General features: G+C 33.4%; 1 protein-coding gene across 6 annotated transcripts in view; it reads left to right on the top strand.

Moving 5' to 3' along the window:
- Positions 1-17,795, top strand: part of Epha7 (EPH receptor A7) — a 164,997-nt gene that overhangs the window by 134,906 nt on the left and 12,296 nt on the right. Inside the window, exons 6-12 of one of the 6 annotated variants that reach the window (XM_070010691.1) lie at positions 3,280-3,404; positions 5,372-5,555; positions 10,414-10,522; positions 11,139-11,194; positions 15,301-15,426; positions 16,355-16,540; positions 17,107-17,168. In XM_070010691.1, coding sequence (XP_069866792.1) covers positions 3,280-3,404; positions 5,372-5,555; positions 10,414-10,522; positions 11,139-11,194; positions 15,301-15,426; positions 16,355-16,540; positions 17,107-17,168 — 848 coding nt within the window. Of the gene's footprint in view, positions 1-3,279; positions 3,405-5,371; positions 5,556-10,413; positions 10,523-11,138; positions 11,195-13,978; positions 14,829-15,300; positions 15,427-16,354; positions 16,541-17,106; positions 17,169-17,795 lie in introns of those variants that run through there. The other 5 variants (XM_070010692.1, XM_070010693.1, XM_070010694.1 and 2 more) reach the window with 5 other exon arrangements.

Here is a 17,795-nt window from a genome sequence, read left to right on the forward strand (position 1 = left end):
ACAAGTGAAATTTGCCACTTTAACTTCGGGGACCTCTTCTCAATTTGCTAAGATTATCTTTTTTCATTACCAGAACAGATTCTCATGTGATTAATAATACACATTACACATCTTGGCTTAATTGTTTTTTATAGTTTATTTTTTTTCTTGTCCCTCTCCAAATACATTGATGAACCTTCTTGACAAAGTTGCTGCCATCTCCTTTTTCCATTAAAATTAACGATCATATCTGCATATTTTTGGAAACTTAGATAAATTAATTTTTAAACATTTATGAGAAATGCTACTAAAAATATGCTAAGCATGTCCTCTGTATATCTTCTCACATTTTCCAATTCTTGTTGTTGGTTACTATATTGTAGTATTTCATCTGCTCCAATTGTAAATCAAAATTTTATTTTAATTACTTTAATGATTTCATTTTAATCATTGTTAATGATTAAATAATTTCATTTTGTTTTTATTAGTAAAATATGTATATATGTATGTTTATATATATGATAGCAGATAATTGGTTCTTAAGTATAAATATAATTTAGTTATTTATATTTTCATAAATTAATTGTAGGTTGTAATTAATTGAATTCTTGGGTATAAGAACAAGTATGTATTTAGAAAAAATGTTGAATGTGTATTAATGTAGCAAATAGACTATGACATCTTAACATTGGAAATAATTGTTTTGTCATTAATTTACCTCAAGGCACATCAATTTTGTTTTCACATACAACTTTTAACTATAAAGTGACCTTTTAGAATCTGATAAGCTTAGAGAATTTCTCTTTATGAACTGTATAATTTGTGAGTTCTATAAATTTCTGCCCAAGATATTGGAACTCAACAGATAATATAAGCAATTTTCCTGAACCAAATTCTTATATTTGAAGGACATAAAAGAGAGAAAGATTCTTTCTGCCTGTCACACAACTCACTATTCTCAAGGGCCTGGGGTCTGTACTTCTGTCTACAACACTCTAAATAAATGTGTATCTTGGTACCCTATCAGCAAGGTTTTAAAAGTAAAACAGATGAACCACCACCACAACAAAAAATCAGCAATATAGCCACAGATATGTCTTTATCTTTACAGAAGAAGGAAATAGATTTTATCACAGTGCACTGATAATACTTTGGCACGAATGTCAGTTATATATTTCAGAGGGTTTTTTTTAATTCACCTTGCTTTTGCACCCCAAATCCTCAGTTTTATTTGTTTTGTTCATTTGCTTTTTTGTTGTTGTTTTGTTTTTGGTAAAAGTTCTTTTTGAGGATGAAATAGTGAATATAATTTTAGTGTGTAGCTTAAAAATCAAATTGTATTTTGTATTCACATCATGCTTTAGATAAGCAGAAAGGAAATGAAGTAGCTTTGTCCTGCATCTCCACAATCAGTTTGAGAACTCAGGGTATTCTGCCTTCCTTTACTATATGATAGCAACAAAGGAGAGCTCTTTGTTTGACTTACATTGAAAATCATGTCAAGTGTTATGCTCTTAGATGATGTCTAAAACTTTGCATATAAAACCTCACTCATCCATTTCTTGCTCAGCCATTTTCATGTGGAATATATAAGTTTTAATCCTTTATCATTAGCCACCAGCTTCATTGGCGAATTCAGTATATAGGCATTCTTTGTCTTTTTAACCTATGTTATATTCTAGATTTTGAAGACTATGGCCTAATCAGCTATCCCAGCTATCTCTTTATACATTGTTGTCTGTATGTAAGGTGGACTAATCTTGTTCAGAGGAGAGAGACAGATTACTGGCCAGACACGTCCTTCACCGCCCATACTCAGGTTTCAAATGTTGTGCCAAAACAGATTTCTTATGAGAAATTTCCTTCACTGAAACAATTCAGAAATACATTTAGTGTGTAAGTACACTCTATTAAGTATTTTAGCTACAAACCCTTCAAGGGAAATTTGTGGTACTTAACCTGCCTAGTTATTCTTTTATTAGTAATCTGGGGGAAAATGGGAGTCATAAATCTTCTGTATTCTTTCTTCAAAATTGCCAAGCAAGAAAGAATTGAAAAAGTGTTTTCTAGACATGGATATAAGAAAATATGAAGGAAGAGAAAAAAAATAAAGCCAAAGGGATAAACATCAGAAGCTCGCTTAAATGGCTCTAGCCCTGTATAATTGCTTTGCTGTCAGCAGGAGTATTAACAATTTCGGACATCAGAAAATTAAATTAACAGCCTGAAAATATTTTACAGAATGAGATAGAGCATGATACATGCAACATAACGACCTCGCTGAAACTCAGCCAAGCCAGCAAGCTACTCACTTCCAGAGAGAGGACAACTACTTAATCATCACGGAGCAAATTAGACAGAGCAAATTAGTTTGCTGAATTCCACAGCCTTAGCTACCAAAAAGAAGATAGGCCACTAATTAGAAGGAATGAATTCAAAGTGTGTTATTATCTGTATAAAAAGAGTAGGCAAGATTATAGCTCTGAATCACTTCTACCACGCTTGAAGGCTAAGTTAGCAGTGTATAAATTACATATATGATAGTTCGAATGAGTTGCACATTGTCTTTTATGTTGACTAGTAGATAGTATTTTTGATACTCTTTGAGAATACACAGACACAAATGTTGACATACAGACATACAAATTAAATATAAAAACATTTTTTCTTTTCTGTTCTGATAATTTTTGTATTATTAAATAGTAGTTCAGATTGAACATATAAGTTTGTAATTAGGATGAATCTTGATCAATATCACCCCTTTCATCATTATCCCCCATCTGTCTCCTATTTTCATAAGAGAAACATTGAATATTATGGCTACATTCTACTTCTTTAAAAGTGTGATACCTTTAACTGAAAATTAAATCACTATTTTAAGTGTTTTCTCTTGAATGATATTATATTGTTTTTTTCTTTTGAAAGTGTATTGCTGTTGGATATGAAATAAATATTTGGACTTAGTTTATCACTGGAGATTAATCTGAAATCATATTTTCTAGTCTTCATTAGCATTCATTTGCTTAATTGTCATTCTCAGCCCCATCATTTCCATTTCTCACTAACTTGAACAATGCTATCTTCTGCTGTTTGCACTTTAATTTAAATTTCTATTAAAGTTTATGAACAGTAATAAGGTCCTGTTTGAATATTCATTAGCTTCTGAATCGTGAGCTATGAAAAGGTGCTTTCTTTTACCTTAATGAAACTGGCACAGCATGGGGCTGATCCGTTGTGACATTTGATTTGAGGCATCCAGTGAATTTTCTCATTGTTTATTGACACGTCTTGTCCAAACAGCTCCCTCGCAAGTGAGCGGCGTGATGAAGGAGAAAGTGCTGCAGAGGAGTGTGGAGCTTTCCTGGCAGGAACCCGAGCATCCCAACGGAGTCATCACCGAATATGAAATCAAGTACTACGAGAAAGTAAGTGCCAAGGGTAACTGAAAGGATCAACAGGGCGCCAAGCATCTCAGGCCACTCTACTGTCCCAGACACTAATGGGGATCATGATACCATTGATTTGGAGCTACTTCAAAATGTGTCTTTCATTTTAGCCATTCTTAACCTCCCTGCATCTCTGGTTCATCATTACAATGAGGATTTTTGTAGGCTAAGTTGTTGTGTTGTACAAGTCAAAGTGTTCCGTTTATGTGATCTATTCACTTACTCCATTTTGATAGCATAACCAGGGCAGGGCTGTTCCAGTACAGCAAAAACAATCTAGTCTGGTACATTTGGAAAAGAGTAGAACTGTTGGGACCTTTAATGGTTTATCTAATGAATTGTGCTTCAGTGATACTTGGGTTGCCCTGAAATAAGTTCGTATTTTATAAATAAGAATACTTTTTAAAACAAATATACAGTATCCTCAGACTTCAGAATCAAATAATTTGATTTTTGCCCCTTTAGATCTTTGTGAAATTTATTCTATATCCATTGTACTTATTGTGTCTAAATACCTTCCCTCTTTTCCCTTGGTGTAAGACAGCATAGCAGGAAATCAAGTGTCCCATCCAAGCCCCTTCTAATGGCCAAGTTTAGAAAGTAGTGATATTGCTGATGCATATATGTAGTTATTTCTGTCTCTTTTTTAGAGACAAGATATAGATAGATAGATAGATAGATAGATAGATACATACATACATACATACATACATACATACATACATACATACATACATACATACCTTGTCCATAAGTCATTATCCAGAAAGACCTGGTTCAAAGTTTGTAACATGGAAAATATTAGAGTACTTTCTAGTACAGGAAATATTATGGCAGTGATCATAAATGTAAAAGTTACTAGAATTTACTTAACTGAGTCAGCTGGTTTGCTGTCATGTGAAAACTATTGTAACTACTTAAAATTATCAAATAGAGAAAACCTCTTGGATTGATTGACTTTATACTATGCATTAGTATTAGGTGCTTAAAAAAAGAAACAACATTTTTAAATAAGGTAAGGTTTAATATGTACATATAAATTATCTGTGCTTATTATTTAGATAATACATCCATGTATCGGTAAATCAAGTTATATTTTTATATGTTTTTATACTGGAAAAACTATTTCTTGTCCCATCAAGTGTGTTTTAATGATGATCGTTTGTTTTAACGATGCTTTAGTTACAGTTCTTTTAAGTGAACTCTATTAGTTCTAGGCCTTTCTGGAATTGTGTCAGATTTTAAAGGCAGTGAACCACATTTTAAGATTTACAAGGTAGCATGAATAAAGTTTCTCATAATTAAAATCTGAAATTTTGCTGGGTGCCAATGGCTCAGGTCTATAATCCTAGGTAGTTAGGAAACTGAGATCTAAGGATCACAGTTGAAAACTACCCTTACAGGAAAGTTCATGAGATTCTTATCTCCATTTAACCACCAAAAAAGCCAGAAGTGGTAGAGTTCCAACTTCGGGCAAAAAATCCTCAGGAACAAACCTTGATTTCTAGTCCCAGACTAACGTACCAAAAATTGAAAAAAAAAAACTGAAATACTTCTGAAATCTTTACTGTGTAATAATATTTAGGATAAATGTTTATGTGACTATATAACTACACAATTATCTGAAGACCTCTACGAAGCCATAGACTTTTACAGAAGACAATGGATTATGACTAAAAAATTCTTGCCACTCTTCCCTACCCCAACATAGCAAAACCTCACAACATCAATATTATCTAAATAAAGTGTTTCTTTTTGAAATTTATAGAAGAAAAGCAGGTGTTTCACACTGATAATAGAAACAGCTCAACGTTGTAATATTCCACAAGATACAATGCCACCTCAATAGAAGTGATGTGGCAAAATGAAATAAATTGTGAGCATTGGCTACCACATTACTTGCTTGCAACCTATCATTAAATATTCCCTGTCGATCTTGTTTCTAGGATCAAAGGGAAAGGACCTACTCTACCTTAAAAACGAAGTCCACCTCAGCCTCCATAAATAACCTGAAACCAGGAACAGTGTATGTCTTCCAGATTCGAGCCTTTACTGCTGCTGGTTATGGAAATTACAGCCCCAGACTTGATGTTGCTACGCTAGAGGAAGCTACAGGTAAAATGTTTGAAGGTAATTACCATCTTTGGTTTGGATTTTTATTCTTGGTAACAATTACTTTTTTATTTTTTTATTTCAGTCTTGATACTTATAATGATTATTTGCATCAAGATAAATTTTACATCAAAAGACAAATATCTAAACACTGCATGGGTATCTCAGAAAGATCATTAAGGGTAGCAATTATATCGTGTGGTTAATTTTAGTAATGCTAGAACCTTATGATATCTCTTTAATATATATCAACTATGTTGGTTAGTTTTGAAAGGTGAAGTTAGAAATACAGGTAAGATATACTGGATTTATTTGTTGATGCAGCTGATGCAACTGATCTAACAATGTTCTCACTCTGTATCCAAAAAGCTATTTCTTGGAAAACCCCTATGCATAATCAGAACCTACACTGGGGTGAACAATGAGAAGACCCATGAACCTGTGTTATAAAGTTTATAAAGTTTAGGCTACTTGACTTTTAGTGATATTGTTACAATTAGAATTCAGGAAGAACATGAAATTCACATTTCTTTTATTAGGTGCATTTTTAAAAGAATTAGAAGGTTTTTTTTTCTAAGTATACTCAAGCATATAAAGTATACATGAGATATAAGAGATGATTAAATGATTACCATCTCATACACCATACAACTCAGCCTATATGTCTGAAGTCCCTTTCTAGTTACACTATGATATGTAAAACAGTATTATATAAAATACATCAGATTTTCATACATAACAAATAAGCAATTTATCAGTCCTGAGATGCATATCCCCATTTACTATTACAGTACAAGTTACAAATACCACTTCTTGGGTACCACTGCTGCTTGCCATTGAGTGTATGTTTCTGTTTGGGAGGGTTTTTTTTATTTGGTTGGTTGGTTTTTGTTGGTTGTAGGGCCTGAACTCTGAGCCTGGGCACTGTTCCTCAACTCTTTACCATTTGAGCCACAATGCCACTTCGGACTTTTTCTGCTTATGTGGTGCTGAGGAATAGAACCCAGGGCTTCACTCAAGCAAGGCAAGCACTCTACCATTGAACCACCTTCCCAGCTCCTGCTTGAGAGGTTGTTTTTGTTTTTAATTTCTCCTGATGTTACTGTTCAGACAAGATACATCTAACTATGACTTCCTCCTACTCTTGCAGTGAAGTTATAAATAAAAAGGAATAGAAAAATACAATATCATTTTCTCATCCTGCATTTTGAAAGTCTTTAAAACAAATTAAATCTCCAAATATCTCCAAACAAATATAATTCTCCACTTCAGCTTCTCTGGACAACAATTGGAGATCAGAGTCTTGTGGACTTTTCTGCCAAGGATGACTTTGTAACATGATCCTCAGATCTCATACATCTTAGTAGCTAGGATTGCAAGCATGAGCCACCACAGCCTGGCTTTTGTTATATATATTTTTTTAACAAAGCAGCAATAATATGATACATACTGAAATTAATTTAAAATGTTAAAAATGCACAGTATTATAATATAAATTTATCAATTGAAAAGGTTGTGACATAATTTGGTGTGATAAGCATATGACAAGTACTTTGTATATTATCTTTTTGTTTGTTTCTTTTGTGTACTAGAATTTGAACTCAGGGCCTCAGTTCTCAGTTGGGTTTTTCAGGTCACAGCTGGGATACTATTCCTTGAGCCACAACTCCCCCTTTGGCTTTTTTCCCCCTGGTTAATTGGAGATAAGAGTCTAGCAGAATTTCTGGTTGCTGGTGGTTCACACCTGTAATCCTAGCTACTCTAATTAACCACCAGAAAACCAAAAGTGGTACTGTGGCTCAAGTGGTAGAGCGCTAGTCTTGAGCTGAAGAGCTGACAGTGCCCAGGCCCAGAGTTCAAGCCCCACAACCGACAAAAAAAAAAAAGAAAAAAGAAAAGAAAAGAAAAAGAAAGAAAGAGTGTAGCAGATTTGCCTGTTTGGCTTGTCTCCAAATCATAATTCTGAGATCTCATCCTCTTGAGTAGCTAGGATTATAGTCAGAAACCACCGGCACCTGGATCATATTATCATTTTAAATTGATTTTACAAAACCCAAAGTAGTTTTGAAGTTTGCCCATATTTTTATCATCAGAATATCTCTCACTAGAATGTGAAGTTGGAACTAGGCATATATATTTTATTTTCTTGCCAATGCTTTTTATAGTGTTTGGTGCTTAAAAGGCACTTAGAAATAAAGTAACCCTCATTCATGTAGAATAGATTATCACAATAAGTCAAAAAATACTTTGACCTCCAAAATTTGTGTTTTTGTTTGTTTTTTCTTATGTACATTTGCCACATCAAAAATTACAACACAAAAATACCGCAGAGAACTAAATTGAACTATCACCATGTGGAGATTGTCATGTCTTGTAGCTTCCGGAAATCCATAAACACATTGAAGGCAAATGAGAGTATAAAAGGAAAGAAATGTCAACATATCACAGAAAAATCATTTTTATTTTGTTTTTGTTTTTTGATCGATCATGGGGCTTGAACTCTGGGCCTGGGAACTGTCCCTGTGCTCTTCAGCTCAAGGCAAACGCTCTGCCACTTGAACCACAGTGCCACTTCCGGTTTTCTAGTGGTTTATTGGAGATAAGTCTCACGGAGTTTCCTGCCTGGGCTGGCTTTGAACCACGATCATCAGATCTCAGCCACCTGAGTAGCTAGGATTACAGGCGTGAGCCACCGGCACCTAGCTAGAAAAATCATTTTTAACTTGCAGGTTCTATGGAAAGTCCTTGAAGATCCTCAGGGATTTGTAAACTACACTTTGAGAAGCACTAATTTAGCACAAGATGCTGTGTTAAAAATGAGGTGCACATATATAGTTGCAAGACAGTGGTTGTATTCTCAATGAAAATCTCAATGAGAAAAAGAGAAACAGGTTCACAAATTCTGTCTGTAGAATTAAAAGAGAAGTTTCAGATTATACTCTTGCATAAACATACTAAAATCAGTTTACTGCATGTGTGTGTGTGTGTGTGTGTGTGTGTGTGTGTGTGTGTGTGTGTGTGTGTGTGTGTATGTGTGTTGGTCCTGGGGTTTGAACTCAGGGACTAGGATATGTGCTGTTTCTTAGCTTCTTTGCTTAAAGCTAGCACTCTACAACTTGAACCTCACATTTTGGTGATTAACTTAAGAGATAAGAGTCTCATAGGCTTTCCTTCCTCAGCTGGTCTTGAACCAAGATTCAGCACATCTCTTGTTTAAAAAAAAAATTAAATGATTACTTTCTAAATATAACCTTTACAAATGCCTTCTGATATTTATGTCTTATTAAAATATTGACCATGAATATCAGTTATAGAAAGATTGACATCACTCTATTTATAAATACAGGAAAAGAATAACAAATTCTTATTCACCATGCATCTGGGCTCAATTTTTCAATTGAGTTTCTGAAGTTAAGGAAAAAGCTAAGCTTAAGACAAGCAGAGAAATAGACCTCTGGTCCACACTGATGAAAGCAAACAATATCCACACTTACATACATAGTATCATCTTTCCTCACAAGTAGGTCTAGTCCATTGGTTTTCTTCTCACTATGTATTTAAAACATCAGATTAAAATAAGACAAAACAAAAACCAACCAAACCAACCAAATATTTGAAGTATCTTTTCTTTGGTGTATGTCTATTAAACTATAATCCAACAATTGAAACTTGAAAGGTGTTTACTTTATTTTTAACTTTTGTCTAGTTCCCTCAGGAGCAAGTCAGCAGGTGGTAAACCAGGTATTACAACAAAGATTTTATAGCACCTCTGTTCAGAAGCTATCAGACAGATAATTTTACTGTTGTTCAGCATAGGAGCTAGTTAATTACCATAGGTGTACAGAATCAAGAGATAAGTTATCAAAAGAAGGCAGACATGGTTAAAATAGAGAAAGTCTAAATAGGAACCAAAGATATACAGTGTACTATGGCAAGACATTTTTTGATTGCTTGTGATTTCCGACTCTGGAGACCTAGTCCCTTGACACAAACAAAATGAATGGGATTTTCCATCCTGCTTTAATTATAGAATATAATTGTTGCTTGTTTCCGAAGTAAACACAGTATTGACTTTATATGCTGTAGAATATTTACAACCTGATACTTTACTAAAATGTGAAATTTCATTGTCGTATGGTTCTGGTGATTTCATAAAGTCTATACCAGTACTGAAAGTATAATACTATGGGGAATATATCACAAAGGTGGCTTAACACTATAAAAAACCTTAACTAACTTGGAAAAGTAGAAGTGGAAACTGCATTTTATTTTGAAACATTCTGGATTCAAAGTTGTTTTAAAAGATGTGGAACATCCAGGCACTGGTGGCTTACTCCTGAGATCTGAGCATTGCAGTTCTAAGACAGCCTGAGCAGGAAAGTCAGTGAAACTCTTATTTCAAATTAGCCACCAGAAAACCGGAAGTGATGCTGTGGATCAAGTGGTAGAGCCCTTGCCTTGAGTTGAATAGCTCAGGGTTCAGGGATGGCACTCAGGCCCAGACTTCAAGCCCCACAACCAACAGGAAAAAAAAAAAGATGTGGATTTATATATTTGCATCCAAAGAGATATTAGAAAAGCACAACTAAGCTTGCATTAATACACATAGGAGAATTATTTAGTTTTGTACATGAAATGTCTACAGTAAGAGAATTTTATGAAATCTTTCTTTTAGGTACTTGCAGAAAGTTTGTCCTTCTGTAAATATGCTAACACATACCTAACTTTAAGTAAACATTTCTGTATATGTACACTATTATGATGTAATAGATTTATTTAAAATTAGAAGTGAATTAAACAAAACAAACATTTTATTTAACCTCTCACATTCTTGCATCATATCAACTGTTTCTGAGGTTGTTTCCTCTGTCTGCAGCCACAGCTGTCTCCAGTGAACAGAATCCTGTTATAATCATTGCGGTGGTAGCTGTAGCAGGGACCATCATCCTTGTCTTCATGGTTTTCGGCTTCATCATTGGAAGAAGGTAGAACGTTGAATTATTACAATATCTACTATAAAATATGCTTTCTAGAATTGTGTCATCCTGCTTTTGATGTAGTACAACAGTATTTTGAATAATACAAATAATACCTCTCAATTATAAAATATTAAATTGCAATGTAATCTTATTTTTCTCAAATCAAAATACAATATAAATTTGATCAATGCCTCTAGTTTAAGGGGGCCTGAGTATTATCATTTCTATTGGATAAATTTTACTGGTTTTATCCAGAGTTACATTATATAATAAGCATGCAATGAATCTAGGGGGAATTTTATTTTTTTATGTCTGTGCAACCCACTTAACATTTTGGATTTTTTGCAGAATAATACATAAACAAATCTTAACTAGTTGACAAAAATCTAGGTCCAGAAAATTTCCTCCTATTCCATTGTCATACTCAATGGCTCTTGTTTTCTGTGTAGATTTCAAATGATGTCCCTTAAAAAAAGTGAACTCATAATGATGAAAAAACAGATTTGATTTTTTTTGTTTTATGGCTTCTTTTCGGTTAGCTCATTGTTAAAGAAAATATTGAACAGTGCTGGATATTCAAGATAAAAAATAAAATCATTTCTCTTAATTTGCATTTTTCCAGGCACTGTGGCTATAGCAAAGCTGACCAAGAAGGGGATGAAGAACTTTACTTTCATTGTAAGTGTTTGGCTTTTCTTCATTATTATTATTATATACACCCCTTAATATAGAAATCTGGTTTGTAGTATTGGTAGGAGCAAATTCCAATGCATCATGCTCAAATTATATAAGAAGTTCACAATGTTATGTTAAAGCACTTGAATAAGAACTTGAGAATGAAAAATCATGTGATGTGAATTCAAAAACATGAAATATGTTCAGAAATGTAATGTCTGCATTAATATTCAGCTGATTTTGCATCACAGTTTTTCCTTTAGCCAACTTGCCCAAATTATTTATCATTCCACTAACAACCCACTAAATATTGCATGACACCCTTTTCTAGCTAAGGAATGTCCTTTCAGGTTACAAGGTTAGACCCTTTATCCCAACCCACTGAATGATGCCACTATGAAAAACTACCCCAAGGAGCATCTTTCTTCTATAAATTGATTATCAATGATAGTTATTTAAAGGGTTCTAAATGGTGTATTAATAATATTCATACTTTTGAACATTTCTTATGAATGTGAGTTCGATTTTTACGAGTTTTTGTTTGAATATGTATTCTGAAGAGAGATAAGGAAGTCAAGAATAGAGATACAGATATATATATATATATATATGTTATATATGATCAAATTCTTAAGACAGTATCATGATGTACCTATGTAACGGTGATGAATGTCAAGCAAGCCACTGATTACCCTCATGATTCCTTAAAGAAAAAAAAAGCACACATGAAAATATGTAATTTAATACCCAAATGGTTCCAGGTATAGTGGCTCACAATCATTCCAGTAGCAAAGAAACTAAGCCAGGGTAGCAGATTCAGAATAGCCTACACTGTAGAGAGAAACCTTATCTGGTTAAAAATAAAAATAACTGTGGATACCCTTGTAATCCTTCTTTAGTTTTATCAAGGTGTTTTTATCCGTTGAAAACCAGTTCCTTGACTATAAATTTTGAAAGAGAATGTGCTTTCACATTGTACAGATTCAAACAGAATAGGAAACTATAGAGTGTGCACCACTGAAACTCAGAGGGGTCTATGAAGCAAAAAAAAAGGATTGGTAGCTTAACATGAAGTTTACATTTCAGGGACTTTCACTTGTATGGACCACTTTTCACATCCTGGAAGCTCCCATCAAGTTTGAATATAATCATATATTCCTTTTATAAAAAAGAGAGTATCCCAAATTATATGCAATTCAAGCCCCATCCTTGACTTAATGGAATCTCCGGGAATTATTTTAGATTTTTTCCACTGTGGGAGCTTCCTCTTACTAATTTAGCCCTCATTTTCTTATGAAAATCTTCAGTAATTAGCACTTGATAGCTAGAAGATATACAGAAAAAGTGATGGCTACATTTTTATTTTCTTCTACCCTGACAGTTGAGAATATAGTTAACACTTTCCCAAATAGGAACGACAGGATTGAAATTTGAATGCCTACATTTTGATGTCTAGTGTAAAAAAATGTATATTGAAGCATAATCTGATACCATAATCTCTGGAAACCCAGATCTTATCCATACACAAATAATTGATTGCCATAATTATTTACTATAATCATAATACATATGTCAATTTGCTTTAACTTACTGAGTATGTCAGACACCCCAAAATTGTCATATGTGTTTTAGTTTGTTTGCTTTAACTTACAGGTTATTTCAGACATTAAATTAAAACATGTCTCATTCCAAATTTGTTCTCTAGCCTGATAGGTAATTTTAGTCATTCTGCTCCACATTTCACTACAGATTTCAGTGGGTATAGAGAGCCGCATGCCTCAGTTGCTGACATAGACAAGATAAGCTTGTTGTATATCAACAGTTTTTCTCTCTGCACTAAAATATCTATGGTGGTTTCAAAATATTTAACATTTATAAAAAATGTAAATTGAAGTATGAACATGTTTAAGAGCTCACACTCTTAAATTGAGATAAGCAACAGACCCGAACTATCTAGAATTGTCAACTTCTTTTTTATATCTACTTTTAAATGAAGAAGGAAAAGAAAAAGTTGACTTAACTTACTCTGTTCTGGTAAATCTTTTGTATTTTTGAATCATTCTCTCTATAAAGATATCTTGCCATTTGATGAAAACCAGGCACTTCTTTTACTTTTGTGGCTTTATCTCAAATACCTTAAAGTACAGTTCTATGGTTGCCAGCTATTTGCAAGCCAGGTTCCTTTCATTCCCTTAGTACACAGACAATTTTCCTAGTTGCTAAGACATCAGATTGGATTTTACAGAAAGTTGAAAGCAACCATTTAACCAGCTTTTAGAGCACTGAATTTAATACAATGTCCAGTCACTTGTAGCAGGTGCCCTCAACTCTCCATGGCCCAAGTGCTCCATTTAAAGACATAAACACAATGGAGGAGTTGAGGGAAGCAATTCCAATTTACATTTTGTTTCCTCCTATCATTTCTTCTAACAATGTCTTGGAATCCAAGCTGGGCAGTATTTCATGTTTTCATGCCAAAAGAGCTCTGGCCTGTCAAAATATTTTATGACAGCTTGAATAAAGAACCATCAGAGACCCATTTGAGATGCAGAAAGCTACCTCCAATCTAGTTTCCTTATCAAAATAAACAAAAAGAAAAAAAGGAGAGAATAACAAGGGAGAAGACGGCTCTTTCTCCAACTGCCTGACAATCTAGGAGGTTAACCTATTGTTTTCTTCCCTTCTCTCTCTTTCTCTTTCCCCCTTTCCCCTGTACTCCTTCCTCTCTCTTTTCTCATTCTATCCCCTCTCTCTTTTCTTCTTGTGTTGTTTTTTTTTCATGTTCAGCTTTAGTAACAAATGAGCATCTGTCAGTTTTATAAACTGCAACAATAATTGTTTAAGACAATCAATTTTGGATAAACAATCAACTACAGCAGAATAAATCAAGATTTTTAAATCCCATTTTCCTTTATACATTCTGCTTCTTTTGGTTTGTTATATGTTTATTTTTAGAATATAATTTAAATTTAATGTGACAACATAAGCACAGTTTAGGCTTTGGTGTAATATCTAAAGAAATATATTGTTCTCCAAGTATAGTAAGAGTTAATGAAAAATTTGTTTGGTGGCTTTGTTAAAAAAAACAATAAAGATTTTTTAAGGATATAGTGTAATTTTCTTCTTTGCATTAATACAATCAAATATATGCCTATCTATCTTTTGTTGTCTTTAACTAAATGAATAGATTTGAAATACATTATTGTAACTGAATTTGATATGAAATTTACTTATCATTTTCTGTTACCTGCATGCTTCTGGGTACATTTGAAAATTTTTAACATTTAAGATGATTCTCTGTTGTCTGAATTTTAACTACCTTTTGTGAGGCTTACTGGCTACCTCTTTATAGCAGCTAAGGTCTTCCAAAGCCTTATAACTGAAAGTTCACATAAACCATTCTTGTTTCAAATCGCTGTCATACTTGGTTAAGAGAGCCCAGGAATATTGTAAATTTTCTATCTTTACTCTGAACTTTGTATATTAGGCCTCTATCGCCCTTTGAGGTGAAAATGAATCTATGTCTTTAGAATATTTCGCTCTTGATTTTGTGATAGCAGTCCCACACATCCTGTATGAATTTTATGTACATGTCAACGATGGTTGGTCTTTAAAAATAAATCAAAAGAATACGTAAGATGTCTAAATGTTTTTAATATTGCTGTCAGTGTAGTAGTCTACCTGTAAATGAAATGTCTTCTTTTCCCAGTGTATTAATTTGATTGATTGACTGACTGATAGATTGACAAATGTGTTTCCAAGGCCATTCCAACCTCAATATGGCTTGAACTATGCCATGATAGCACGGAATTTAATTACAACTCCAGTCTGATAGGCATGTCAGAAACTTTGGTGGATGTCTTTTGTTGATTTACTGGAAAAGCAATTCAGTTAGTAACCTATGAGCTGGATCCCATGTTACCTATAGAAGCTTGCAGATAATACCTATACGCCAGCAGACTGAAGTAGTCTGTTAGAACTGCTGAAAATCAGGTGATGTGGAAGCAAGTTCACTGTTCCAAGGAGCACTCTGCATAATGAAATTCCTGGGCTGACTGCACAATAAGTGCTTTGCTTCATCACAGTCATGCTTTCTTACATCATTACAGTTAAATTTCCAGGCACCAAAACCTACATTGACCCCGAAACCTATGAGGACCCAAATAGAGCTGTCCATCAATTCGCCAAGGAGCTAGATGCCTCCTGTATTAAAATTGAGCGTGTGATTGGTGCAGGTAAGGCTGTTGTAGTTTCCTTGTTCAGCTGTTCCGTTTAGCCAAGATTGAAAGTCATGCATCATAATGACAGGCAAATAATTATACCTCAAGTATAGAACTTTTGCATTTGCTTGAACTATTAGGAGCAATGAAGCTGGACTTATTTATGAAATCGTAAGGGGAAAAAGAAGGTAGCATGTGGCACACGGAAATCTATATATATTTAACTGCAGTCAGAATATACTTTTGTAGTTAAACTGCTTCATAATAACTTTTGCCTGTTATTCAAGAAATAACTTAATACTTTTTTAAAAGTCTGAACTTTCCTGTAACTTACATAATTTTGCTTACTTGGTTTCTTATCTCTTACAAAGATTTAATGTTTTATTTTTATAAATATTGCTCATTGTACTATTGAAGTTAATATAGAAAATGTATAAGTATGAATTAATTTATTGAACTATTTCTTTCTAAATACTTTCATAAAAATTATACATTTTGGTTCCAAGTCTCATAAGTCTAGCATATACAATGGATACACACTTCAGACTTTTAAATCTTTAATAAATATTTGTTTCTCAAGCTTTAAAAGAAGTAGCAATATTTAGAACTTGCTCACATGCCTTATCATTAGTGTGAGTTAGATTTGTACTTCAAATGTTGGATTTGGAGTATATATTACGCCAGTTGAAAAGTTATGGACTGTGTAACAGACAATGAAAGAAAACTTAACTTCTGTGAATGAGCTCACATGGGTCTTGAATTTTAATTTCATTTTTCATTCTTTTCATAAACTCTTTCATTGCATCTCTGGGAATGTATTCATTTTAACTTAATGAGCATGCTCTATTACTTAGAAATGTATTGAAAGTCATTAATTCATTTTCTTTGAGAAAGAAAATATTTCATAAATTACAATAACACCTGTCTTGCTCTGTTTCTTCAGGAGAATTTGGAGAAGTATGCAGTGGTCGCTTGAAACTTCCAGGAAAAAGAGATGTGGCAGTGGCCATTAAAACCCTGAAAGTTGGCTATACAGAGAAACAAAGGAGAGATTTTTTATGTGAAGCAAGCATCATGGGACAATTCGACCACCCCAATGTTGTCCATTTAGAAGGGGTTGTGACAAGAGGTAACATCTTTCATTCATCGAATGGACTTTCCCAGATGTTAGCATCGTTTACACAGTTTATAAAATCAAGTTTTAAACATTTATGCATCAACTGAATATTGCATATTCTAAATGTTTTTTTGGTTTATTACTAATAAAAATACATCTTTTATGCTATCTCTTCAGAAAAAAATGAGGGAAAAATCAGAGCAGTATTAGAGCTGAAGAATACAATCTAATGGCTGGAGCAGAGATATTTTTATTTAGCATCAAGAGCCATAAAAGTGATGCTGTTTATTCTTTTCTATATAAAACATCATTGAGTTTTCCTCACAATGCCGGGGTCTGAAGCATACCTTTTCTTGCCTTTGTATGATTTAATTTTATGAACCATGTTTGTGTCTTACAAGGATGTTTCCTGTCTTTTTTATCTCTAGCAACATCATCCACAACATTAAAAATACTTGTATCCTACAGATCCAGCCTCTCATAAGAGCACCCTGGGTTTTTCTGGGATGAGAGAGAGAATAACTCTAAACTTTATATTCTGAATTCTGAAATAACATTTTTCTTGTTCTTAATTTCAGGAAAACCAGTCATGATTGTAATAGAATTCATGGAAAATGGGGCCCTAGATGCATTTCTCAGGGTAAGTACTAAAATTATTATTCTATCCAAAATACACTATGCTTGTATATATAATATAATTTTACAAACTTTGTTTTGATGTGAACATCATCAACTTTAAGAGGTCAACAATTGATTTTTAAAGATAAGAATAACAGTGTTCTGTTTAGGCTTAAGCTAGCATATTTTGAACATTTCGATATCAAGTAATAGAAAATGTTATTGTTAATATCATGCTTGAAGTATAAAGTAAACCTGAAGCCTAGAAATTTAAATATGTTACTGAATGGCAACTAAATTATGTGACTTTTTTAAGTGATATATCTTAAATATATAAACATGTATACTTTTATTCTCAAAAACTTCAGTTACCAATACAAATACATACGTGTTATTCCACCTGGGAAAGAGAAAATAACTAAAAATGTCAACCAATATTTATTTTATATGGACTAGAATGACATATTCAACTTAGATTTCTGAGCAATCGTGTGATTTACAGAGACTCTTTTCCTTGTGACATGATCTTAATATACCTAACAAGTTCTTTGCAGCATCACCCAGATAGTTCATCCTCTGAAACCCACACTCTCTATGCTAAGTGTTTTCTACAGATATAAAAAACTGTGGATTATGATGGGTTTAGACT

Source organism: Dipodomys merriami, unplaced genomic scaffold (genome assembly GCF_024711535.1).
Source record: "Dipodomys merriami isolate MVZ:Mamm:240054 unplaced genomic scaffold, mDipMer1.0.p SCAF_8, whole genome shotgun sequence".
Classification (NCBI taxonomy): Eukaryota; Metazoa; Chordata; class Mammalia; order Rodentia; family Heteromyidae; genus Dipodomys; species Dipodomys merriami.